Here is a 26,458-nt window from a genome sequence, read left to right as displayed (position 1 = left end):
CGTTAAAAGTCCTGTACGGAAATGTCCACTCCCCAAGATTTTTAGTGGGTTTTCAGTTTTAGAATTTCTTATACATTGTATAAGAAATAATGCTCAGAGTCTGGAATTTGAACCCTAAAATGTCGTTTCTGACCATCAGCTGCCAGGCTTGGTCAGTTAGAGGGAGCAATGCAGTATTCCAGGGTGTTGCTTTGGGGACCGTTTTCTAAGCGAGAAATTGATCCACGAGGAGGGAAAACCCACCTGCGCTTTAATCGATGCCCAAATGTATTGATAGCCAAATGTATTGAGAAGTTTCGTTTAGGAGAAACCCACAATCCCAACCCCACCCCACCCCGATCTACGAATGGGCTGCCTCTTTAACATGTATTAATGTGCCTGGGGCATATTTTTTTGACAGAAAGTGTGTTAAAATATAGAAAATATTCCGCAAATCCCTGCTAGAGATCCTTCTGAGAAAAGTCCTGGCTACTTCACTCCGAGTTTAAAAAGTGAATTAATACGGAACCTTGAAAGAACTTCCATCGTGCACTGGATTCTTTTTTTTATTAAGCGATTGTGGTAGATTTTCCTCCTTTAAGTTTGCTTGAGCTATTCTGCCAGTGTCCCACCCCCACCCCCTGAGCTGTGCCAAGGGTCTGGGGGGTAAGGATGCCTTATTTTCTCTTTCTAGAAATTTCTCTGTTGTGCCCTGTAGGTGTTACGTGGGCTGGATCCTCCTGCTGATTGGACAGGGATATCTTGCTTTAGCAGTGTGTTACTGCTGCTTTGTTGAGTTCCTTGCAAGTTCTCTGAGCAGTAGCCATGCCTGTAGTGCTCCCGTGTGGCCACCCGGAATAATTTCTCCTCCTTCCTTCACGCAGAGCAGTGACTACCTCAAATAACTCTTGCTTGTGCCTCTCTGCCTTTGGATTTCCTTTAATTTCGTCGCTAGATTTGTTGGGTTTTTATATACGAGCCACCCACCCTTTTCTCTATTTTATGGTACAAAATGACCTTTGATGATTCCTAGACTCCATGATTTCGGTGTCAGTCCCACAATTGCACTGCCAATAGCCAGAAGAACCGTGATATATCTCTGTAGCTGTTAGTTTTCTTGACGATGTGCTTCAGAGACTGGCTGAAGCCTGCAGACTGAGCGGAGGTGTCCCTCTTTTAGCTGCCATGATGGTGACAACACGGTCTCTCTCTTTCTCCAGCTTATTCTGGGATGGTCATGTTGCCAGTGTTTCTTCTCCCTGCCTCCCTTGGCTCTCGCTTTTTTACTGCTCCTTCTGCTGTTTCCCAGCAAGCATTAAAACCTTGTCCCACCTTTCAAAGGCTGCAAAGTAATAGTGCCACTGTATTCTGCTCTGGTCAGACCTCACCTGGAGTACTATGTCCAGTTCTGGGCACCACAGTTCAAGAAGGACACTGACAAACTGGAACGTGTCCAGAGGAGGGCAACCAAAATGGTCAAAGGCCTGGAAACGATGCCTTATGAGGAACGGCTAAGGGAGCTGGGCATGTTTAGCCTGGAGAAGAGGAGGTTAAGGGGTGATATGATAGCCATGTTCAAATATATAAAAGGATGTCACATAGAGGAGGGAGAAAGGTTGTTTTCTACTGCTCCAGAGAAGCGGACACAGGGCAATGGAGCCAAACTACAAGAAAGAAGATTCCACCTAAACATTAGGAAGAACTTCCTGACAGTAAGAGCTGTTCGACAGTGGAATTTGCTGCCAAGGAGTGTGGTGGAGTCTCCTTCTTTGGAGGTCTTTAAGCAGAGGCTTGACAACCATATGTCAGGAGTGCTCTGATGGTGTTTCCTGCTTGGCAGGGGGTTGGACTCGATGGCCCTTGTGGTCTCTTCCAACTCTATGATTCTATGATTCTAACATTTTCATTCAACAAGTCCCATGTCAGGACAATCATATAGCTAGAATCACAGAATTGTAGGAGTTGCAAGAAATCACAACGGCCATTTAGTCCAACCCGCCTGCAATGCAAGGATCTCAGCTAAAGCATCCATGACAGATGGCCATCCAACCTCTGCCGAAAAATCTCCAAGGAAGGAGAGTCCACCACCTCTCACGGAAATCTGTCAGAAAGTTTTTTCCGAATGTTTAGTCGGAATCTCCTTTCTTGCAACGTGAAGCCATTGGTCCGAGTCCTACCCTCCACAGTAGGAGAAAACAAGCTGTTCCCTCTTCCCTTGAGATATTTGAAGATGGCTATCATATCTCCTCTTAGTCTCGTCTTTTCCAGGCTCCAACATACCCAACTCCTTCAACCGTTCCTCATAAGGCTTGTTTTCCTTATGAGCTACTGACCGTACAATGCACATTATAGTCTGAAATGCCAGAACGGTCCCTATTCCCATTGGATCCCATAGGATTCAAGTATTACCGAGGTAGCTTCAGAGATCCTACCACAATAAGGTATCCACCACCGTGCACCAATAGGGCTGGGGGTGGGGGGAAACTCTGCTCCAAACAAGGCCAGGGCGGGGGAGGGGTGGTAATCATGGCTCCCTGCCTCAGGATTCTCTGAGAAAGTGCCTTGTGGGCCATGGAATCATAGAATTGTAAAGTTGAAAGGGACCATGAGGGTCGTCTGGTCCAACCCCCATAATTCAGGAATCTTTTGCCCAATGTAGGACTCCAACCCACGACCCTGTGATAGAGTCTCATGCTCTACTGACCGAGCTTTGACTGTTTTCATCGCCCCCCTCTCCTACTGATGTCTCTGATCCCTGATTTCAGGATCCAGGAGGGAGTGGGGTTTGTTGGGATGATGGGAGGCAGCCATCTTTGTACACCAGGTGGAGGCTCGTTGCCTTATCGAATGCCTTTTCCTGCCACAGGGCATATTCATCCGCATGTTTGCTACAGCCTTAGCAAGGCAGCTGCCTCTCCCGAACCTGCTCTGCTTGTGAGGCCGCACCAAAGAAAAATCACAGAAGCAGCAAGGCAGCTTCGTTGGCGCGCATCATTTAATAAACACTGTAGAGGTTAGAGCTTTTGCAAAATGCAGACATGAAAAAGTGTTGGTTTCGTTATGTGTGTGAAGGAAATAATGAAATCCTGGCAAGACAAGGGCATGAAATAACTTTATGAAAAAATATATAAATAAAATTATTTCTTTGGAATGAGCAACATGGACTGATGTATCTTTTGTGCCAGTGAAGATTTTAAGAAAATCTGTGAAAACCCTTTTTTCTACTGCTAGTTAATGACAGTATATACAGTCGTACCTTGGTTTTAGAACAGCTTAGTTCTTGAACGTTTTGGCTCCCGAATGCCGCAAAGTGAGTGTTCTGGTTTGCGAACGTTCTTTGGAACCTGAACATCCAACTCGGCTTCCGCAGCTTCCAATTGGCTGCAGGAGCTCCCTGCAGCCAATTAGAAGCCGTGCTTTGGTTTCCGAATGTTTTGGAAGTCGAACGGACTTCCAGAACGGATTCCGTTCGACTTCCAAGGTACAACTGTATATGGGAAGCATATAGGGGATCAGCGGCTTGGTGTTCCAGGTGGCCCCCAACCTGCCAAAGGAGCATGGGATGGGGAGCTAGATGCTGTTGGACTCCCGATTTCCAGCAGGTGACAGGGAGGTTTCCTTGGGCTTTAGGTGGATCCTCTTTTCCCATCTACCATTTCCCCTGTTAATCTTGACCCCAAATAAACTCCCGCCTCTTCTTGGCATAGGCAGTTGACATGTAATTGTTTAATTCAGCATTGCAGGCAGATGGAGGGAAGTCCAGGTTTAGTCATTGCCTGCTCTAGATAATGGATTACCAGTTTGGGTAATTGATTACCATCTCTCTCGACAGAACGTGAAAGGGATCTGCTCTCTCCAACGGCTAGCTTTGTGTCAGCCGGGATATTATTGCTGTGAGTTGTTTGGGGTCGGGGGTTAGGGTGTATGATGCCTGAGTCCCTTCTAATTCCTGGTTCTACCAAGAGTTAAAATCTAATTCAGGGTCCCATTGGTGAATTGGCCAGGCAAGGACCATAGTTATCCCCATAGTTATTCCTTAGTATAAGAAAGGAAGCGGCTCTTTGTTGGTATACCTGAAGGAGCGTCTCCACCCCCATCATTCAGCTCTGAGGTCCAGCTCTGAGGGCCTTCTGGCGGTTCCCTCCTTGCGAGAAGTGAGGTTACAGGGAAACAGGCAGAGGGCCTTCTCAGTAGTGGCACCCGCCCTCTGGAACGCCCTCCCATCAGATGTCAAGGAAATAAACAACTATCTGACTTTTAGAAAACATCTGAAGGCAGCCCTGTTTGGGGAAGTTTTTAATGTTTGGTGTTTTATTGTGTTTTTAATATTCTGTTGGGAGCTGGGGAGGCCTGGCCACATGGGCAGGGTATAAGTAAGTAATAAATTATTATTATTATTATTATTATTATTATTATTATTATTATTATTATTATTGGCAAATGAGTGGGCCCCAGTAACTTGTGGTCAGTGAACTAGGAGGACTAGGCTAGTCCCCTAAATGTTCCTGGTAAATTAGCCTGGTGCCTCCTTCCCAAAGCCCAGGAAGCTTCTGCCAGGCTTAGGGAAGAAGAAGAAGAAGAAGAAGAAGAAGAAGAAGAAGAAGAAGAAGAAGAAGAAGAAGAAGAGTTTGGATTTGATATCCCGCCTTTCACTCCCCTTCAGGAGTCTCAAAGCGGCTCACATTCTCCTTTCCCTTCCTCCCCCACAACAAACACTCTGTGAGGTGAGTGGGGCTGAGAGACTTCAGAGAAGTGTGACTGGCCCAAGGTCACCCAGCAGCTGCATGTGGAGGAGCGGGGAATCGAACCCGGTTCCCCAGATTACGAGACTACCGCTCTTAACCACTACACCACACTAGGGAGGGCATGATGCTCATGCATGCGATGTCAGGAGGTGGCAACTTCACATGTGCGATTTCATACACAAACACCATTCTACTTTACAAAGTGGCACCTCGGGCCCTAACTGCTCCCCTATGCATGCCACTGGCCGGTAGTGAGAAGGACAATAGCCAGATGGGTGGCCCAGAAGGTCTTGCTTCTCCCATAGCCGCAGCCTTGGATTCAAGCAGAAATAAAGCATGGCTCCCCCTCTTTGGCTTGTCAAGCAGCTCTCCTACGACCTCTCTTTCTCTGGCAAATGACCTTCTCACAACCACTCCAGAAAATGTGCTGTAGGGTTGGCTCAGCCGCCTGGTGTTTGAGTGGAGCAGGACTCTTGGGGCTTTCCAATCCTCCCTCTCTCTCTACAAAGACCCCATTATGGCCTGTGTTTTGCTAAAGGGCCAGAGGAGGCTGTGCTGGCACCCCACAGTGGCCAAACATCACCAGGATGAGAAAAAGCCATTATTGGACCAGGGTCGTCTCACGCAGAGATCCAAAGCCATCAACCTTGGTTTTGATATCCCGCTTTATCACTACCCGAAGAAGTCTCAAAGCGGCTCACAATCTCCTTTCCCTTCCTCCCCCACAACAAACATTCTGTGAGGTGAGTGGGGCTAAGAGACTTCAGAGAAGTGTGACTAGCCCAAGGTCACCCAGCAGCTGCATGTGGAGGAGCGGGGAAGTGAACCCGGTTCACCAGATTACGAGTCCACCGCTCCTAACCACTACACCACACTGGCTCTCACAAAAGGTACACTCTGCTCATTTACACAGGACTTGTTTTGGCAAATGACACTCTGCAGGCCTGGCCCATTCCTTCACGGCGCCTCTATCTGTTTCGAAAAAGTATTTGGAGTCCGGCTGCTCAGTGTGGGGTCTGCAGCTGTCACTACCATCAAGCTCTCAGGTTCCTTTCCCAGGCCTTCAGCATCTTCAGGGGCCAAAGGTATCTTTCTTCTTCTGCCCGTGTTGTTCTCACCCATGACTAGGAACATGGATCTGGAGACTACAGCATCTGCAAAATGTCACACAAAAATCTACTGGGCTCTAGCCCTGATCCTGCCTTCATGAGCCTTGGGATCCCAGATCCTCCAAGTTTTCCAGGGACAGTCCCGCATTTACAGAAGCCATCCCTGTTTCTGATTTGATCCTGGAATGTCCCGCTTTTCCTTAGGACTTCCCTGTTTTCATATGTTTTTATATAGGTTGGAAGCTGCCCAGAGTGGCTGGGACAACCCAGTCAGACGGGTGGGATATAAATAATAAAATTACAATTGTTGTTATTATGGGATAGGACGTCCCTGTTTTCACTGGAGAAACATTGGAGGAGATGCTAGGTGGAACAACTGCAGGTGGTGCCACCCATTGCTTTTCCTTCTCTCCCTATTGCAAAATAAGCCCCTGATGTGGCAGATATGGGGCAGAGGCCTGGTCAGTATGCCAGCAAGAAAGGCAAAGGTGTATTCCGCTGCGTCCTGCCCCAGTTATCAGGCCATGGCGCTGTGTCAATCCAAGAAAAAGCTGACTTCATGATGACTTAGGGCTGGCTCGGTTTCTTCTTGGAATAGTTAACCGGGGACAACTTGCTGATGGGTCAAAAGTCACTGAAATCCTCGAAATAATACCTTGGGCTGCAGTCCCACTCTTCCTTGCTACCTCGCTGTCCTGCGTTGTGCTGTTGGTCAAGGAAAGCCTAGAGAGCTCTCAGCCCACCTGACAAACGACCGGGGACAGAGCAACAACTTTTCCTGCATAAAATGGCAGCGCGTGTCTTCTCTGACTTGGTGAGTATCGGGCACTTCAGCCTGACGAGGAAAGAGACTCAGCACTCTTTATTTACTCCTAGCCGAGGACCCCACCTCTGGGGTGTCCCACCCCAGCCCCAGCCCCCTGCTCTTCTCCCTCACCAAACTTGGGGGACACACGACTCCTCCTCTGCAATCCCCATCTCTTTCTGTCTCTGCTGCAGGGCAGGATATGACACCCCACACACAAAGCATTCTGGGAGCTGTAGTTTGTTAAGGATGCTAGGAATTGTAGCCAGGATTCTTTGGGGGAAGCCGCTTTAAATCACGGGTAGGCAAAGTAAGGCCCGGGGGCCGGATCCGCCCAATCGCCTTCTTAATCTGGCCCGTAGACGGTCCAGGAATCAGTGTGTTTTTACATGAGTAGAATGTGTCCTTTTACTTAAAATGCATCTCTGGGTTATTTGTGGGGCATAGGAATTCATTCCTTCCCCCCCCCCAAAATACAGTGGTGCCTCGCAAGACGAAAAGAATCCGTTCCACGAGTCTTTTCGTCTTGCGGTTTTTTCGTCTTGCGAAGCAAGCCCATTAGCAGATTAGCGCTATTGACAGTTTAAGGGCTATTAACGCCTATTAAAGGCTTAAGGGATTAGCGGTTTTGCTGCTAAAAGGCTTTTAGCAGCTTAGCGCTTCAGAAAAAGGGGTTTTTGAGCGGAAAAAAAACTCAAAATTTTTCGTCAATTTTCGTCTTGCGAAGCAAGCCCATAGGGAAATTCGTCTTGCGAAGCGCCTCTGAAGACGGAAAACCCTTTCATCTTGCGGGTTTTCCGTCTTGCGAGGCATTCGTCTTGCGGGGCACCACTGTATAGTCCGCCTGCCCCCCACAAGGTCTGAGGGACTGGCCCCCTGCTGAAAAAGTTTGCTGACCCCTGGCTTTAAATGAATACCATGGAGGGGAGAACAATTGTTTCCCATCTGAGGAGGTCGGTCACTTCTCAAGTGGGTTCATAACACCTGACTGAGGCATCAGGGTCACACCTGGTTCTCCTGTTGTCCCCCTCGTCCTCTCACCTGACTCCTTCCCTGCCTCATGATAGGGCATCGGGTGCTGGACCAGCCCTCACCATCTCTTGGTGTTTTCTCTTGGCAGATTCAGTACCAGCGAGTGTTCCAAATGATCTTCGTGGTGGGGATGGGAGGGACCTTCCTGATCGGCTTCCAGATCTCCGTGATCAGCTATCCCTCTCAGGTAAGCAAAGGGGATTGTAGTTGAGAGCCAGTGTGGTGTAGTGGTTAAGAGCAGTAGACTCGTAATCTGGTGAACCGGGTTCGCTTCCCCGCTCCTCCACATGCAGCTGCTGGGTGACCTTGGGCCAGTCACACTTCTCTGAAGTCTCTTAGCCCCACTCACCTCACAGAGTGTTTGTTGTGGGGGAGGAAGGGAAAGGAGAATGTTAGCCGCTTTGAGACTCCTTATTTTTTTTTAAATATAATTTTTATTCCATTTACAGATAAAACAAATTAATACAATTCGTACAATTTTTTTACATCCGTTCTCTTTTTTGACTTCCCTCAACTTGGCTGGTACTCCTTCCCTTCTTACTTTCTTACACATTTCTAAGATCTCACCTAATTTTTTATAAATTAATTCTTGTTTCACTCAAATTCTAACCTTTCTTTTTTACAAAGCTTCATTAATGGTTACAAGCCTTATTTGTTTTTCACTTAAATTATGCATATATTCTAAAAACTTTTCCCATTCTTCAGTAAATCTCTGATCTCGTCGATTTCGAATTCTTCCTGTCAGTCTATCAAGTTCTGCAAAGTCCATCATCTTCATTCTCCATTCTTCCAGTGTAGGTAACTCTTCTTGCTTCCATTTCTGAGCTATCAATATTCTCGCTGCTGTCACTGCATATAAGAATAATTTCCTATCTTTCTTGTTTATCTCATTCCCTACAATACCAAGTAAGAGTGCTTCTGGTTTCTTAACAAAGGTATATTTGAACATTTTTTTTCAATTCATTATATATCATTTCCCAATAACTTTTTACTTTCTTGCACTCCCACCACATATGGTCGCTTTGAGACTCCTTAAAGGGAGTGAAAGGCGGGATATCAAATCCAAACTCTTCTTCTTCTTCTTCTCCCTCTCACATGTCGGTTGGCAATAGCCTAGAGGGGTCTCGTCCGACGGTAGCCTCAGCTGATACAAAAAGAGAACAGCTTTGTGGTGTTTAGGTAGATTATTTGGCTTCACGGGCTCTCTACACGTATGAAAGATGGCTTTGCAGGGGGTGGGGATATCCCCTGACAAATGGGTGGTGGGGTTGCCCCTGAGGGTGCTAGCCCCCATTTTCAAGGGGTGAGTGGGGGGCAGCTGTGCCCGGGACCTGTTTTCCTCCACCCGCTTAGCTGGTGCCCACAATGTCAGGATGGGCAGCAGTATCATCTCAAGCCAGCGGTGGTTCAGGTGGAGATACAGGCATGGCGGAGGGATTGGGTCACATGGGTTGCCACCAGGGGGAGGGGCCAAAAGAGCTAGTTGGCTCCTGCTGATTGGCTCAGGTGTGTCCGGAGGGGCATGATTTCTCCAGTTTTGTCGTCTGGAGAAGGTTGTACCCTGAATCCAAACCATCTCCTTTCATACCAATGGAGGAAACGAAGGTTTGTAAACAAGGCAGGGCAGAGCAGGGACTGCTCTCTGGAAAATAATGTCGTGTGTTGAAAAAATATGCTACCAGTGTCCGGCTATGATGCTTCTGGCTGCTGAGAGTAGGTGGGTTATGAGCTCTTTGTGATGTGAGTGGGGAGTATTGTCCTGTAAGATGTTTAGTAGGGCCTGTTCTGGGGTGATTTCTTGTACATGCTTAGTTATTTGCAGTGCTTTTTTTTCTATTAAAAAAAGTTTAGGGATACTCTCATTTTCCTACTCATATTGAAATACTGCTCCTCAATGAGGCCAGACTTAGATTCACAAAATGGTTAGGGGTATGCGTACCCCTGCGTCCCTCCAGAAAAAAAAGCACTGGTTATTTTGCATAATTCTTGTATGATTGATATCCAGAAGAGTTGGATTTTAGGACATTCCCACCACATGTGGAGGTATATGCCTGTGGAGGTGCATCCTCTCTTGTAAACCAAGAAACACACACACACACCAAGAGTATTCAATATAAGAGATACACAGTGGGTGGGTGCTGGAGTTTGTGTCTTTTTTAATTGTTATATTATTATTATTATTATTATTATTATTATTATTATTATTATTCCCTTCCCAGTACATCAAGACATTTATCAACCAGACATGGGTCAAGCGGTACGGCTCTGGCCTTCACCACGAAACGCTCACCTTCCTGTGGTCTGCAGTCGTCTCCATTTTCTGCCTGGGTGGGATCCTGGGCAACCTGTCCAGTGGGCATGTGACCACCCAGTATGGAAAGTAAGCCCCTTCCTCACCAGGAGGCCCTGGTGCCCCCCACCCCTTTGTGGGCATTAATAAAGTATGTCAAGATGAATGGGTAGTCAAATTGTGCGAGTACTTGGAGCTCATGAAGCTGACAGATGCAATACGAGATAAACCTAAAAAGATGGTGAAAGAAGAATGGGATAAGGGTTCATCAAGAAAGACCTGGTTATGTTTAGGATGATACCACATAGGGAAATGTTCCCTGATACCAAGATGAGGAATTCTATGAAATGCAGATAGAGAGAATTGATAGGAATAATGATCTGTTGTGACCTTGATGGATGGAAGCATACAATAGATGAGCCTTCTTGTGTTTTGGCTCATCTTCCTCTTTTTTTCTTTTCTCTCCCCCCCCCCCCCCCTTTTATTCCCTTTTTCCTTTTTTTCCCCCTCCTCCCCCTTCTTCTTTCCTTTTTCTTTTTTCTTTCCCATAATGGGTTATGTTCTATGCCATGAACTTTGATTTTTTTGGTAGTTTTTTAGCTTTTTTCATTATTATTAAGGATTTTTCTTTTGTAATTTTGGTTGTTTATATTTATCTGTATTTGTTTAAAGCAAAATAAAAGTATTAAAATTTAACAACAATAATAATAACAACAACAATAATACATTTATTATTGTTGTTATTGTTATCCTCTTGGAATCATCTCGGGATCAATTCTATGATTCTAACTCTAAGCAATAAAATACAGAAATATTCCTTTTAAAAAAAAAGTATGTCCCTCTTGTGACGTCAACATCATTTTGCGAATCATGTGCTTTGAATCCCTTATTTGCCATGTTTCATTTGGCAAGAGGACAGTCAGGGGTTTTGCTTCTTCAGTTGGGGACAAAGGGACGGACGAAAGCCTCTTCTTCACCCCGGGATGTTGTCCGTTCCAGAAAGAAAACGCTGCTGTTCAACGATATTGTCACTATCGCCGCCGCCCTCCTCGTCGGCTTCAGTAAGATGGCTGACTCTTTCGAAATGATCCTGATAAGCCGTTTCCTCTATGGCTTCACTGCAGGTAGGAGACCTCTGACATTTTGAGTCTTGGGTGGGGCCAAATCCATGAATGCAACCGGAGCAATGATGGCTAGTTTCAGCGTGGAGGAAAACTCTGGTCAAACACAACCGAGAGCAGGCCAGAACCCCAGTTTAGGCCTCTGCCAGGGCCGGCCCTAGCATGAGGTAGCTGCCTCAGGCAGCAGATGCTGAGGTACAGGGACTGGCCAGAATTGCGAGTGTCCTCAAGTGTGGTGGAAGACACAGTTCTTTCATCTACATTGGAGTAAAATTCAACTACCAGTCCAATTGGCTTCTGTGTGTGCCTTTGGGGAAGGGGCCATCTTGTCCTTTGCCTCGGGCAGCAAAATGTCTTGAGCTAGCCCTGGCCTCCACTGTGGCAGTGAGGGAGGCAAAGGTATTTCACTGTCCCACCATCGTTGAATGGGCACAGAGTCCTGCAAGTGTAGTAGCTTACCGCTTCAAGGACTCTGCAGCTAAGGATGAATCATCATGGGTCAGCTTAAGCTTCACATTTTGCAGATAAAGCAGCTCAGATTTGGATGCAAGAGTGAGAGCAGAACCCAACCATGGGCCCTTCGTGGCAGCAGCAGGAAGAGAAGGAGGTCCTTCTCACGTGGTCCTGGGTCCATCTCAGTTTGTAGGCCTGATCTTGGGGTGCGTGAGCTCACTCACACATAAAGACATCCATCCAAGTGGGTCTTGAAAGGGATGGAGGCCTTGTGAGAGGAATATGTCATTCTTCTGGACCCATTTCATCCTGGTTCCAGTTTTCAGAGAGAGATGGATTTGGCCACTGGGTAGATGATGTGGTAACTGGAAACACAGGGTGGGGGGGTTGTCTCCCTGTTGGTTCTGCTGGAGCTTTTAGCAAATTTTGACCTGCTTAGCAATGGTGTCCTTCTGGGCTGCCTGACAAAGATGGTCTCTGGCTTGGGTCCAGCTGGAGGATGTGTGCTGGACACTCCTGTCTTGCCTGTCAAGGTCCCATCATCACTGCCAGATTAAACCCTTTGGAGGCAGTCCCTGTTGTTGTTGTTGTTTAGTTGTTTAGTCGTGTCCCACTCTTCATGACCCCATGGACCAGAGCACGCCAGGCACTCCTGTCTTCCACTGCCTCCCGCAGTTTGCTCAAACTCATGCTGGTAGCTTCGAGAACACTATGCAACCATCTCGTTCTCTGTCGTCCCCTTCTCCTTGTGCCCTCCATCTTTCCCAACATCAGAGTCTTTTCCATGGAGTCTTCTCTTCTCATGAGGTGGCCAAAGTATTGGAGCTTCAGCTTCAGGATCTGTCCTTCCAGTGAGCACTCAGGGCTGATTTCCTTCAGATAGGTTTGATCTTCTTGCAGTCCTCCAGCACCATAATTCAAAAGCATAAATTCTTTGGCGATCAGCCTTCTTTATGGTCCAGCTCTCACTTCCATACATCACCACTGGGAAAACCATAGCTTTAACTATACGGACCTTTGTTGGCAAGGTGATGTCTCTGCTTTTTAAGATGCTGTCTAGGTTTGTCATTGCTTTCCTCCCAAGAAGCAGGCATCTTTTAATTTCGTGGCTGCTGTCACCATCTGCAGTGATCATGGAGCCCAAGAAAGTAAAATCTCTCACTGCCTCCATTTCTTCCCCTTCTATTTGCCAGGAGGTGATGGGCCCAGTGGCCATGATCTTAGGTTTTTTGATAGGCAGTTGAAGTATCGCAAATTATCTCTGAATACGTTTCAAGATCAAATCAATATTATTTTGATTTGTTGTTATCTGGCCCCTAAAAGGCATGGGGCCCATAGGCTGCTTCCTACTCTCTCTGTTTGGTAATCTGGCACTGCCCATCATGATCCCTAATGTTTAACCTTAATACAAAGCCACTGTGAGAGGTCATCTGGAGATCTGGGGATATGTTGTTACCAGCTTGCAGGTGGCCTATCTCAGCAGGGGCTCTCCTCCCAACTTGCTCCCCCTCCCCATCATGTGGCCCAGGCTGACACAGGCAGCTCCAAGTGGTGGCTTTTGTGGGTGGTGGAACATTGTGCTACGATCTCAGAGACATCACTAAATCTTTCTGTAACATACCTTTTCCTTCTCACTGAAGGTATTTCCCTGAACGCCAATGGACCGTACGTTGGAGAAATTGCACCCAAGAAATTCAGAGGTTTTGCCACTGCCACCTGCTCTGTGTTTTTTTCACTAGGAAAAGCTTTTGGACAAATTATGGGCTTAAGGTAAATTAAACTGATGGCATGGCAGACAACCATGTCTGTTTATCCTTCCCTCCTTTTCTTCTTTCTTCCCACTTGGATCCGTTTTGCGGTTGAGGCAATCAAGTGTTGTTCCATCTGTCAGGACATTTGCTGACCAATTACATTCTCTCCTTATTTCCACTTGGACTGATCTTGTCACTTTTAATGGTTTATGAGTCTATTTTGTGCTGACCACTGTAATGATTGTGTCGTCCCCAACAGCCTTGGTGATGTAGGTGAGCTCCGCACCTTTCATTCTTGTTTGTGTCATGCCCTCCCTTTCCTCTTAGTGATGTCAGCTGGTGGGTGTGGTTTGGGGGATAATGACCTCATGGGCCAAATTAGACTCCACCCCCAGTGGGCCAAGATTGACTCATGGGCTGGAGGTTCCCTACCTCTCTTTTAAAGAGAGATACATTGGAAAGACCTGTTTCTGTGACAAACAGCTGAGCAATGTGCTGGGGGTTGGTCAGGCGGGGCAGGGCCTCTGATTTTTCTAACGGGTGATTTCTTAATTGTTCTACTGGATTTGTGCTGCATTTGTGGTGTTCTATTATGCCATTGTTATTTATTGTTTGTAAGGACGTGGTAGTGCTGTGGTCTAAACCACTGAGCCTAGGGCCTGCCGATCAGAAGGTTGGTGGTTCAAATGGGTGAGCTTCTGTTGCTTGGTCCCTGCTCCTGCCAACCTAGCAGTTCGAAAGCATGTCAAAGTGCAAGTAGATAAATAGGTACCACTCTGGCGGGAAGGTAAACAGCGTTTCCATGCACTGCTCTGGTTCGCCAGAAGCGGCTTAGTCATGCTGGCCACATGACCCGGAAGCTGTCTGCAGACAAACTCCGGCTCCCTCGGCCTATAGAGCGAGATGAGCGCGCAACCCCAGAGTCATCCGCGACTGGACCTAATGGTCAGGGGTACCTTTACCTTTACCTTTAAGCCGCTTAGCGATTCATTTGAATGAAAAGCAGTATAGAAATATAACAAATCGAACTGATCTCTGCAACTGTGAGGTCTATACATGTGCTTTTAAAATGTGCCGGGTAGGAGGTTTATTGGGTTGTTTTTGTTTTTATTACGTATTTTATGTTGTAACTGCTCTGAGACCTGTGAGTATAGGCTGGTATACAAATTTAATTAACAACAACAACAATATTGATGTGTTGTTGTTTTTTTTAAAAAAAGGAGGAAATCAGGGATTCCCAGGTCCCCTAAACACCAGTGGCGTAGCGTGGGGGGTGCAGTGGGGCCGGCCGCACCGGGCGCAACATTTGGGGGGGGCGCTCACACTCGCAGCTCTCTGCCCCTACCTGGCTCACTCACTCTCTCTCACTGCAGTGCTGGCTGTGCGAATCCGATCCGAGCCGCCGGGTCGCCGCCCACTGTGGAGGGGAGGGTGCCAGGCGTGCGGTGCGGTGCGGAGAGAGAGCGAGGGACTATCTGGGGGAGGGACAGTGCAGCGGGGGGGGGTGCAAATTACTTGCCTTGCCCCGGGTGCTGACAACCCACGCTACGCCACTGCTAAACACCTTCCCTCCTACCTTGGATGAAGCCTAAATGGCTGCTTTCTCTATGCCTGTTGTCCCCAGAGATCTCTTTGGCACAGAGTCGCTGTGGCCTCTGCTCCTGGCTCTGTGTGGGATCCCAGCTCTGTTCCAGCTGCTGCTCCTGCCCTTCTTCCCCGAGTCCCCTCCATACCTGTTGCTCCAGAAGGGAGACAAGGATGGTTGCTTGAAAGGTAATGAGCAAGTTGGGTGGGGTGGAAGTGGCCGTCTAGCCTGCATTGCCTGAGCACAAATAAAAAGTCAGCGAGGAAAATAGAAGCTCCTGCCATAACTTGCACAAAATTTCTAGTTGTTTGCCTATTTTTCATCCAAAAGTTCCCGTCCACACACAAATCAGTGGTACCCGAGGCTTCTGCATGCAAAAGTCAGAGGCTGATTCAGCCTCAGAGGAAATTAGGGGGGAGGGAGCGGTTTGACTTTTACGGCAATCTTAGAAATTCTAGGGTTTTTAAACTAGGAATCCGAAAGAGCCACAGCCCCACCTCTGATATGCGATTTTAGCAGTGTTCTCCACCGCAGAGCTGCTGTAAGCAACTCTCTGCTGCAGGGGGGTGTATGACCTGCCCTACCCCAGTGGACTTCTGCCCATGCACAGCCAGGTCTCATAACTGTAGGTGAACATATCAGACGACACAGCGATTCTTCAAGCAGCTCTTGTTTATTCACAGGCCAGAACAGAACTGAACTGAAGGGTTCAGCCAGCCTGCTTATATAGAGCTCCACTACAATGCAACAGTAACCACTTTCTGTAACTATCCAATCACTGAACGTCACTTTCGATCCCTTATTTGCATAACTATCTACAGTATCCCCCTGCTGGCCCAGGGTGAGAACTTCAGTACATAACAATAACCACCCCCAGACCTGTTTGGGAGACCAGAGCAAGTCTAGATGTTTGATCACATGTGGGCAGGGTGGGCTGCCCAGATTAAAAACCCCTGATCTGCTTCCTTTAGTTCTGTCCAACTCCAGCTGGCCTCTTTAGGCAGGGCGGGATGCCAAAGCAATGTTGTTCCTCTTGTTCTGTCACTAACATTCCCCTATTTTCAGGGGCGGCTTAATAATGTTATTATTTATATGCCACCCTTTAGATAGGGTTGACTCAGCCACTCTGGGTGGCTTCTAGCAAAATATATAAAAAAATTAAAAATGTCCCAATACAGGACAACCATCAGATGTCTTCTAAAAGTTATATAGTTGTCTATCTCCTTGACATCTGATGGGAGGGCATTCTACAAGGTGCGCACCACTACTGAGAAGGCCCTCTGCCTGGTTCCCTGTAACCTTGCTTCTCGCAGTGGGGGAACCACCAGAAGGCCCTTGGAGCTGGACCTCAGTGTCCGGGCAGAACGATGAGGGTGGAGATGCTCCTTCAGGTATAAGCTCCTTCAAGCTGCTTCTTTTTTTTTAAAATGTAATTTTTATTAACTATTCTGTTTTGGAATTTAAAATACTCATTATACATCCTTAACATATTAATGACTTCCCTTCTTCTCTTTCCATGGTTCATTTTTCATATCTTATATTCCTGCATATTTTACAAAAACTATACTATTTAGTTTTCCATTACAAACTTATTTTGATGTTGAATTTTTCTTAGTGCTGCCAGCGTTTTCAGTTGTACACAGTTATTTCCCCTATACAGTGGTACCTCGGGTTACATATGCTTCAGGTTGCAGACTCCACTAACCCAGATATAGTACCCCAGGTTAAGAACTTTGCTTCAGGATGAGAACAGAAATTGTGCTCCGGCGGCACTGCGGCAGCAGGAGGTCCCATTAGCTAAAGTGGTGCTTCAGGTTAAGAACAGTTTCAGGTTAAGAACGGACCTCCGGAATGAATTAAGTACTTAACCCGAGGTACCACTGTATTCAATAAACACCTTCCAGTCTTCTTTAAACGCATGTTCTTCTTGTTTTCTTATTCTATATGTTAAGTCTGCAAGTTGTGCATATTCTGTCAGCTCAAGTTGCCATTCTTCTTTGGTTGGGACCTTGCTCATTTTCCATTTTGGGGCTAACAAAACAGAAGCCGCAGTGGTAGCATACATAAATAACCTTTTTTGACACCTGGGTATTTCAGTCTGAATTATCCTCAACGGGAAGGACTCTGGGTTTGGGAGGGAAAGTACTTTTAAACATTTTTTTCAATTCATTATGAATCATTTCCCAATATGCTTTTACCCTTTTACAAGTCCACCACAGCTCCTTCAAGCTTCTGAATGGATGCTCCTTCAAGCTTCTGAATGGTGCCCCTGGATGCGTTCTCTGATGATGACTGAAACTTTGATCTTTTCGTTCAGCCAATGTTCAGATAATTGAGTAACTCAGTTTTTGAAGGACTGTCCGTCCCCCCCCCCCCTTTCTCTCCCTCTCTCTCCCCCACAAAGCCATGAAGTACCTCTGGGGTGAAGGGCATCACCAAGCTGAGTTGGAGGACATGGTGAAGCAGAAGGAGGACATGAGAAGCTCCAAGAACCTGAGTGTCCTGGAAGTGATGAGCGAGAAGTCCGTGCGGTGGCCGCTGGGCCTCAGCGTCCTGCTGATCTTCACCCTGAACCTCTCTGGCTTGAGTGCCGTTGAGTAGAATCACTTTAATTGCATCAGGAACTCTAAGCAATGGAAACTCTTTCTTCCTCTTCTTCTCCTTCTTCTTCTTCTTCTCCCCACCCCCCACCTCTCTTAGGGGCTTTCCACACATTGATTGGGGACTTACACACTTTCTCCACCCATTTCCTAAAGGGCACATGCAAGGTGCTGTTTTAAGAAAACATTTAAATAATCATAGCCCAGCCATTAATCTTTTGGTTTTATATATATATATATATATATTATTTATATATATTTATTTTATTTATATATATTTATTTATATTTATATATTTATTTATATTTATATATTTATTTATTTATATTTATATTTATATTTGATTTATATTTATATTTGATTTTATTTATATTTAGTTGCCCCCAGGACATTCGAGCCCCTTTTAAAAGACTGTGCAAGATTCTCTGCTTAGAGTTTAAGCATAACACATCACTTTACTTGGTATACGAAAACATATTTACATAGGTCGGCAGTTCGAATCCCCGCAATATATATATATCTGTGTGTGTGCATGTGTTATACATATATATGAGAGTGAGGTGGAATCTACACACATATTTTAAAAAGCTGTGAAAATGCTTTTTTAAAAAAGTTTTGAAAAATACATTGAATTTGGCCTAGCTCAATGTCACCATCTTGTACATTGCATTTTACAACACATTTGAAACGTTTTATCTGAGGCGAGTAGCTGAGTCCAGACAGACTTATGACACTTTAGAGAATTATTCTGAGGCGCATAGCAGTGTAAAATAACTCCTGCTGCTCTGTCAGTAAAACCTAAGGCTCTGTGTTGCATTTGCTCTTTCCATAGCATTTTGGATGCACCCCTCCCCCACTTTCCCCCCAGGTATCCTTCCATCTTTTCTCAGGCAGCAGAAAATCTGGTGGTTCAGGTGGAAGGGAGGATGAAAGAGAGCTGCGGTGGACTCCCCCAACCTCCTGGTGCCAATGGCCATGACCCTCACGCTTCTGTCTATTCCCAAGAAATTTTGGTGGGCGCCATGGTTTCTTCTCTTTTGAAAGACAAGGTGGCATAAAACAGCTTGTAAAAACAGCACCGTAACAAAAACGAGATCACATCCAGCATAATGTGGAAGCCGCTTGCAGCAATTCAAAGCACCTGAGGTTGGGAGACCTTAAAATGCCTGCTTTTGACAGGAATGTTGGGGCCCTTTCGTCCAAGAGATTGAACCTGCACCTCTTTCCCTCATCCTGAAAACTTTTTGCACCAGTCCCTTTCCTTGTTTCGTTTTTGTTTTCCAGTGTGGTGTAGTGGATAAGAGCGGTAGTCTCATAATCTGGGGAACCGGGTTCGCGTCTCCGCTCCTCCACATGCAGCTGCTGGGTGACCTTGGGCCAGTCACACTTCTCTGAAGTCTCTCAGCCCCACTCACCTCACAGAGTGTTTGTTGTGGGGGAGGAAGGGAAAGGAGAATGTTAGCCGCTTTGAGACTCCTTAAAGGGAGTGAAAGGCGGGATATCAAATCCAAACTCTTCTTCTTCTTCTTCTTTTCCAGATCTACTTCTACGCCTTCGAAGTTTTCCGCACAGCCAAAATTGAGGAAAGCCTCATACCTTACGTAGCAGTCGGCGTTGGCAGCTGCGAATTTGTTGGTACGATCCTATGCGTAAGTCCAGCCTGGTTTGCGAGTGGGAACAGAAGAGCCGACTCCTTTGTAATGGGAAGGAGCTGGAGGGAGCAAGAAGGGCGGGTTCAGTAGCTGGTGCTTGTGTGTGGTCCTGGGCTGGATGCAGGTGGTGCTGTGGTCTAAACCACTGAGCCTCTTGGGCTTGCTGATCAGAAGGTCGGCGGTTTGAATCCCCACAACAGGTGAGCTCCCGTTGCTCTGTCCCAGCTCCTGCCAACCTAGCAGTTCGAAAATATACCAGTGTGAGAAAATAAATAGGTACCACTGCAGCGGGAAGGTAAATGGTGTTTCCGTGCACTCTGGTTTCCGTCATGGTGTCCCGTTGTGCCAGAAGCAGTTTTGTCATGCTGTCTGTGGACAAATGCCAGCTCCCTCGGCCTAAAAGTGAGATGGAACCCCATAGTCGCCTTTGCCTGGACTTAACCGTCCAGGGGTTCTTTACCTTTACCTTTTTACCTGGTCTGGGAGCAGGAAGCAGTGGGCAAAAACTTCCCACAGACACCTTTCTTTCCATGGGCAAGGTATCCTGAGCAGTCCCCACACACTCAGTGGAATTTGTCTCATGCCCTTTCTTTGTTTTCCAAATCCATTTTATCAAAATTTGGAAAATAAGAAATACAAAAATCAGTATCACATGTCTTTCTTTTTTCATCAAAGCTAAAAAGCTAATCTAAATAAAAACGCAGACCAGAAAAGGAGAGAGAGAAAGAGAGAAAGGGGAAAGGGGAAAAGAAAAGAGAGAGAAAGAGAGAGAGAGAAAGAGAAAGAAAGAAAGAAAGAAAGAAAGAAAGAAAGAAAGAAAGAAAGAAAGAAAGAGGGGAACAGAAAAAAAACCTTCTGATTCTTCATCTGTCAGCCATATGAAGAAAATATTCAGCACATCCACTCCAGGATAACACCCAACAAATCCACTTTCTATAAACTACAGTCGTACCTTGGATCTCAAATGCCTTGGCTCCCAAACAAATTGGCTCCTGAAGGATCAAAACCTGAAAGTGAGTGTTCTGCTTTTTGAACGATTTTCGGAAGCCGAACATCCGGCGCAGCTTCCGATTGGCTGCAGGAGCTTCCTTCGGTCAATCAAAAGCCATGCTTTGGTTTCCAAGCATTTGGAAGTCTAAGGGACTTCCAGAACTTATTCCCTTCAACTTCCAAGCTATGACTGTAGTCTCGTGTCCTTTCAAAATATGGTGCTGATTGCCTTTTTTTGACCACACAGAGCTGCCTCGTTGACCGCTTTGGCCGGAGGATTCTCCTGTGGGGTGGCTTCGCAATGATGGGATTAGTGATGGTGCTCCTTGTCCTGGCCCTCTCTTTCCAGGTGAGCAGAGTCCAGCCTCGGTTCCTCTTCCTCCTCCTCTGGGGGTGGCCATTTGTCAGTGATCCGCTACCTATGATTCCTGCATTGCGGGGGGTTAGACTAGATGAGCCTTGGTGTCCCTTCCGACTCTCTGGTTTCATATTGTGATGGCTACTGAATCTGTTGTGCCCATGGACCATTTGGATAGCAAAAGACATCACAGCATCGTGGGCGAGAGAGGGGGGAAAAATACACGTTCTTTGGAAGAATCCCATGTGCATCACAATTGTTTTAACAGGACTTCCCTTCCTTCCTTCTTGCTTCCCAGGGCCAGATCCCCTGGATTTCCTTTGGCAGCATCGCCCTCATATTTTTGTTCACCCTCTCCTATGGTCTTGGCCCATGTGAGTAAATCTGGAACAGGGCTCGCAGAGGGTAGGGTGGTGCCAGAATAATAATTATAATAATTTATTATTTATACCCCGCCCATCTGGCTGGGTTTCCCCAGCCACTCTTGGTGGCTCCCAACAGAATAATTACCGTATTTTTCGCACCATAGGACGCACCGGACAATAGGACGCACCTTGTTTTAGAGGGGGGAGAACAAGAGAAAAAAATTATCCCCCTCTCTGCCCAGCGCCCCTTCAGCGAAGCGGCAGGAGGCGCTGCGCAGAGAGAGGGAGAATTTCCCCCCTCTTGTTTTCCCGCTCTAAAACAAGGTGCCGTTTAAGGTGCGTTCAGGCGGCTACCTTGGAAGCCTGGAGAGCGAGAGGGGTCAGTGCACACCGACCCCTCTTGCTCTCCAGGCTTCAGGTTCCTTTCAACCTGCTCTTTGGGGCTGGCGGGGGGAAGCCCACCACCAGCCCCAAAGAGCAAGTCAGGGAGCAGCGGAAAGGCGCAGCGGAGAGGCTGCTGCCATAGTCGCACGTCACTTCTCCAGCTGGGAGAGGGTCGCGGGGCTATGGCTTCTTTAGCCCCGCACACGCTCTCCCAGCTGAAGAGGTGGTGCGCGGCTATAGAGGCTCCTGCCATAGCCGCGAGTCACCTCTCCAGCCGGGAGAGGGTCGCGGGGTGCTTCTTTAGCACTTTTGAAGGGGGAAAAGTGCGTCCTATAGAGCGAAAAATACAGTATAATTATAATTATATAATAAATAAAGTGATAAAACATCGAACATTAAAAACTTCCCTAAACAGGGCTGCCTTCAAATGTCTTCTAAAAGTCAGGTAGTTGTTTTATTTCCTTGACATCTAATGGGAGGGCGTTCCACAGGGCAGGTGCCACTACCGAGAAGGCCCTCTGCCTGGTTCCCTGTAACCTCACTTCTCTCAGTGAGGGAACCACCAGAAGACCCTCAGAGCTAGACCTCAGTGTCTGGGCTGAATGATGGGGGTGGAAACACTCCTTCAGGTATACTGGGCCGAGGCCATTTGGGCTTGAAAGGTCAGACCAACACTTTGAATTGTGCTCGGAATCATACTGGGAGCCAGTGTAGGTCTTTCAAGACCAGTGTTATGTGGTCTTGGAACAGTTTCTGCCAGTGGCTTCTAGTCAGAGTTTTGTGTCGGCAAACTCCACAGAGAAATCTGAACTGCAAAAGACCCTCCATATTTCCTCTTTCAGCTGGTGCCATCTTCGCGGTTATAATGGAGATTTTTGGCCAGTCAGTAAGGCCATCGGCATTGACCATCATTGGAATAGTCAGCTGGGTGGGCCTCTTCCTGGTCGGGATGACGTTTCCATTTCTTGTGGTGAGTTGCCCCCTTTGCCCGACGTCTGCCCAAGTCATTTCGCTGCCTGAAGCAGGACACAAAATAGCCAATCCCCCTTGCTTATTTTCCCAGTGCACCCAGCCAGCCAGCTCTCCCGTGTGTGTGTGTGTGTGTTTGGGTCTCCCTTGGTTTTCATGCAAATCCCCATGCCTGAGCCAAACAAAACCCTGACAGGCCCAGTCAGCCGCAAAGCTTCTCCTTGTTCTACTTCATGACACAAGCGAAGTTGCTGTTATTGTTCAGGTTCTCCTCCCTCCTGTGTGTGGTGAGTGGGGACCCTGTTGCAACAGTTCCTTGAATAAAGATCAGGCTTACTAGCTGCTTTGCTTCTCAATATACCGTGTTTTTCGCTCCATAAGACGCACCTGACCATAAGACCCACCTAGTTTTTAGAAAGGGAATGCAAGGGAAAAAAATATTTGCTTCTCAATATACCGTGTTTTTCGCTCCATAAGACGCACCTGACCATAAGACGCACCTAGTTTTTAGAGAGGGAATGCAAGGAAAAAAAATATTCTTTAAAGGGAGCGCTGAACAGAGCCTGTATGCATCCCAGGCTGTGCTCAGCGCTCCCTTTCACGAGCCGTGAGGAGCGTGTGTGCGGCACTTGCAGGCTTTTCCCCGAGGAGGGAGAAGGACTGCCCATCTCCCTCCTCGGGGAAAAGCCCCCAAGAGCTGCACACATGTTCTGCACGGCTCTTTAAAGGGAGCGTGGCTCTTGCCGGCTTTTCCGGGAGGTGGGGGAAGAGACAGAGCCACGCGCTGTGTCCCTTCCCCCACCTCCTGCAAAAGCCAGGGATAGCCACGCGAACCCTCCTCCGGGCAGCGGGCTGAAGGCTCCCCATACCCTGCAGAGGCTTCGCGCGGCGAAGCTAGAAGAGCAAGAGGGAGCGCTGCGCAGCGCTCTGTCTCAGTGTTCTGGCTTCCAGGATAGCCGCGCAGCCTGCATTCACTCCATAAGACGCACACACATTTCCCCTTACTTTTTAGGAGGGAAAAAGTGTGTCTTACAGAGCGAAAAATACGGTACTCTGCTATTTTCTCCTACCGATAGGGAAACCACTTAAGGACTCTATACAGGCTCTGGACTACCCCATAAGGGAAAGGGAGATGTTTTTCTCCTTTCTAGGAGGCTCTACTGAGTTTACTCTGAAATGCAGTGGCGTAGCATGGGGTGCAGGGGGGGCCGGCCGCACCGGGCGCAACATCTGGGGGGGGCGCACTCGCACTCACAGCTCTCTGCCCCTACCTGGCTCACTCACTCTCTCTCACTGCAGTGCTGGCTGTGCGAATCCGATCCGAGCCGCTGGGTCGCCGCCCACTGTGGAGGGGAGGGTGCCAGGCGTGCGGTGCGGTGCAGAGAGAGAGCAAGGGACTATCTGGGGGAGGGACAGTGCAGCGGGGGGGGAGGCGCAAATTACTTGCTTTGCCCCGGGTTAGGGGGCACAAATTACTTGCCTTGCCCCGGGTTAGGGGGCACAAATTACTTGCCTTGCCCCGGGTGCTGACAACCCACGCTACGCCACTGCTGAAATGCCCTTGAGAGCACCTCACATTTGTCTGGTTTCCCTTTCTCCAGGAGGTCCTCGGCCACTTCTGCTTCCTCTTCTTCTTCGTTGTGCTCCTCGTGGTGGGGATCTTCATCTACAGGTACCTGCCAGAGACAAAGGGAAGGTCCATCAGCGAGATCACCGAAGAATTCAAAAGGATGCGTTTGGGGAAGAGAATGGCTATCACCGCTCAAAGAAAGATGGCCGCCACCGACCACAGTTTTTGTACCAAGTTGTGATGGCAGCTGCTGTTTGGGTGAAGTGGGCCCTCAGGGCCAACAGGAGGGGGAGAGTAAACTCTTAGCAGGCTGGTGTTTCCGAATGCCAGTTGAATCAGCTGCTGGGCGGAAGGTGAACAAGGCCTTGAGAGGGAAGAGAAGGCTTCCTTCTCCAGCTGTGCGTCTGAATACTCTTCTGAAGCTAGCATCTGCATTGGGAAAGGGGGCTTCTCCCATTGGTGCCAGTGAGAGCCCCCCCTCTTGAAAAGAAAAGAAAAAAGAAAGCAAATGCCAGCTTCGGAAAATGAATTCTTCTCAAAACTAAGCCTATCCTTTTGTTTAGGAGTCGGACACGACTAAACAACAAGAACAAAATTCTGACACATTGATGTTGACATGTTTTAATCTCTGTTTTTCTGTTATTTTTAATTATCTTTCCAGTGGCGTAGCGTGGGTTGTCAGCACCCGGGGCAAGGCAAGTAATTTGCGCCCCCTAACCCGTGGATTTGCGCCCCCTAACCTTACCCCCCAGATGTTGCGCCCGGTGCGGCTGGCCCCCCCTGCACCCCCCACGCTACGCCACTGTATCTTTCCATGTTTTCCAGTGTTTTCAACTGTTTTTAATGATAGTTTTAATATTTATTGTAAACGGCTTAGAGGTTTTGCTACAATCATGCGGTGTGTAAATTTTGTTGAAATGAATACGTAAAGAAATCAAAGCAGAAGGGGAAAGGGTTAAATTTGTCCCTCCCTGCCTGCTCTGATCCCAGCCCCAGCCCTAGCACAATTTGCATTCTTTGAAAATCCATGCATTGCTGCAAAGAGGCTTTTAACTGCATGCCTAGAGTCCAGGGTTGGCCCTTATTTGAAGAATCCCTATGATCTGGAGTTGTTAATCCTGTTCTTGCTTTACCATGAGGGGCGGGGGGCTTTGTTTACTGCAAGCAACATTGCTGAGTTTTCCATGAGCAGAGTCAACTGCATAAATTAGGGACCGGTTACTTGGCGATTTTTAGCAATGTAGGTGGAACAGAAGCTGAGTTCTCATGCTTGGGATAGTTTTTCCAGTTTGAAACACATCAAAATAAAGGCTGAATTCTTGGGGTAGATAGGAAAGGAAACCCATGGCTAGGTGTGGGTGCCTGGGCGTAGCCTGGTATTTTTTTGGGGGGGGGACAGGACTTTGTTAGGGGGAGCAGAACTGACATGATTGGCCAGTTAGTTAAGTATTTCTATTGTTTTACTTGATCTAGGAGGGGCTGCTGTGCCCCCCACCCCATGGCAACGCCCATGTATGGGGAGCCTAGAGGTGTGCAGAGGTAAAAGGTGGGGAGGCTTCTCAGGGCCCCTCTAATTTTTCACCTTCCTTCTGAAACTATGAGTACAGTGGTAAGGTAAAGGTAAAGGGACCCCTGACCATTAGGTCCAGTCATGGCCGACTTTGGGGTTGCGGCGCTCACCTCATTTTATTGGCCAAGGGAGCAGGCGTACAGCTTCCAGGTCATGTGGCCAGCATGACTAAGACGCTTCTGGCGAATCAGAGCAGCACACAGAAACGCTGTTTACCTTCCCGCCAGAGCAGTACCTATTTATCTACTTGCACTCTGACGTGCTTTCGAACTGCTAGGTTGGCAGGAGCAGGGACCGAGCAATGGGAGCTCACCCTGTCGCGGGGATTCGAACCGCCGACCTTCTGATTGGCAAGTCCTAGGCTCTGTGGTTTAACCCACAGCGCCACCCGCGTCCCGAGTACAGTGGTACCTCGGTTTGAAAACAGTCCTGCTTAAGAACGATTCGGTTGACGAACTACGCAAAACCGGAAGTAGTGTCCCGGTTTGCAAACTTTACCTTGGTCTAAGAACGGAATCTGAATGGTGGAAGGGCACCGGCGGCGGGAGGCCTCATTAGGGAAAGCGCACCTCGGTTTAAGAACGGTTTCTGTTTAAGAAAGGACTTCTGGGTTAAGTTTGTAAACCGAGGTACCACTGTACAGTATCGGAAACTTGTTCTGCTGTTTCACTGGTAAGCTTGCAGTAAACTGCAAGCCCATTTCAGCCTCCTCCTTGCTGGAAGTCAGATGAAGCCCATTCTCTCTGAATCCCAACCTGTCTGTTCTCTTCTCCCAGACATTTTTTTTTTCGGGGGGGGGGGAGGCCACTGTGTCCCATTAATCCTGGGGAGGCTTCTATCAACAGGACTTCAAGCTCTGATCGACAAGTTCCACGAAGCGCCGAAGTATTTTGTGGGATACGTGAACTTGTAAAACGAAACCTGAGAATAAAGGAAGATCCCCACACGTTTGTGCTTGCTCTGTTTCTTGATCATAGAATTATAGGGTTCGAAAGGGACCCCCAGCAGTCATCTAGTCCAACCCCTTGCAATGCAGGGGGTCTTATCGCATACATGGAAGAAATCTCCAGTTCCTGTTTTCAAAGCACTTCAGAATGACCCCTTAAAGCAGGGGTCTGCAACCCGCGGCT

At 47.6% G+C, this 26,458-nt stretch overlaps 1 protein-coding gene and 1 long non-coding RNA gene across 2 annotated transcripts; one reads left to right on the top strand and one right to left on the bottom strand.

Moving 5' to 3' along the window:
- Window positions 1-71: 71 nt before the first annotated feature.
- On the bottom strand, window positions 72-4,081 carry LOC310666759. The gene is made up of 2 exons (XR_014506015.1): window positions 1,892-4,081; window positions 72-1,340 (listed from the first exon to the last, which is right to left on the bottom strand). It is a non-coding gene; the product is annotated as an uncharacterized lncRNA (long non-coding RNA).
- A 2,169-nt stretch (window positions 4,082-6,250) lies between these two features.
- LOC310666634 (solute carrier family 2, facilitated glucose transporter member 11-like) lies at window positions 6,251-24,408 on the top strand. Its single transcript, XM_083417801.1, has 12 exons — window positions 6,251-6,647; window positions 7,759-7,857; window positions 9,890-10,050; window positions 10,960-11,084; window positions 13,175-13,304; window positions 14,910-15,058; window positions 17,275-17,462; window positions 19,009-19,119; window positions 20,360-20,461; window positions 20,769-20,844; window positions 22,062-22,189; window positions 23,790-24,408. The coding sequence occupies exons 1-12, from the start codon at window positions 6,621-6,623 to the stop codon at window positions 23,997-23,999; spliced, it is 1,506 nt and encodes a 501-aa protein (XP_083273927.1). The 5' UTR covers window positions 6,251-6,620; the 3' UTR covers window positions 24,000-24,408.
- Window positions 24,409-26,458: the final 2,050 nt, after the last annotated feature.

Source organism: Podarcis tiliguerta (genome assembly GCF_965153285.1).
Source record: "Podarcis tiliguerta genome assembly, chromosome: 16".
Lineage (NCBI taxonomy): Eukaryota > Metazoa > Chordata > Lepidosauria > Squamata > Lacertidae > Podarcis > Podarcis tiliguerta.
Note: the sequence above shows the minus strand (reverse complement) of the source record. Positions and strands in the feature narration are given on the sequence as shown.

Coding starts and splice junctions, on each gene's coding strand:
- LOC310666634 (XM_083417801.1), top strand. CDS start 6,621: ATGGCAGCGCGTGTCTTCTCTGACTTG. Junction 17,463..19,008: donor ACCTCTCTGGCTTGAGTGCC/GTTGAGTAGAAT, acceptor CTTCTTTTCCAG/ATCTACTTCTACGCCTTCGA. Junction 19,120..20,359: donor TTGTTGGTACGATCCTATGC/GTAAGTCCAGCC, acceptor TTGACCACACAG/AGCTGCCTCGTTGACCGCTT.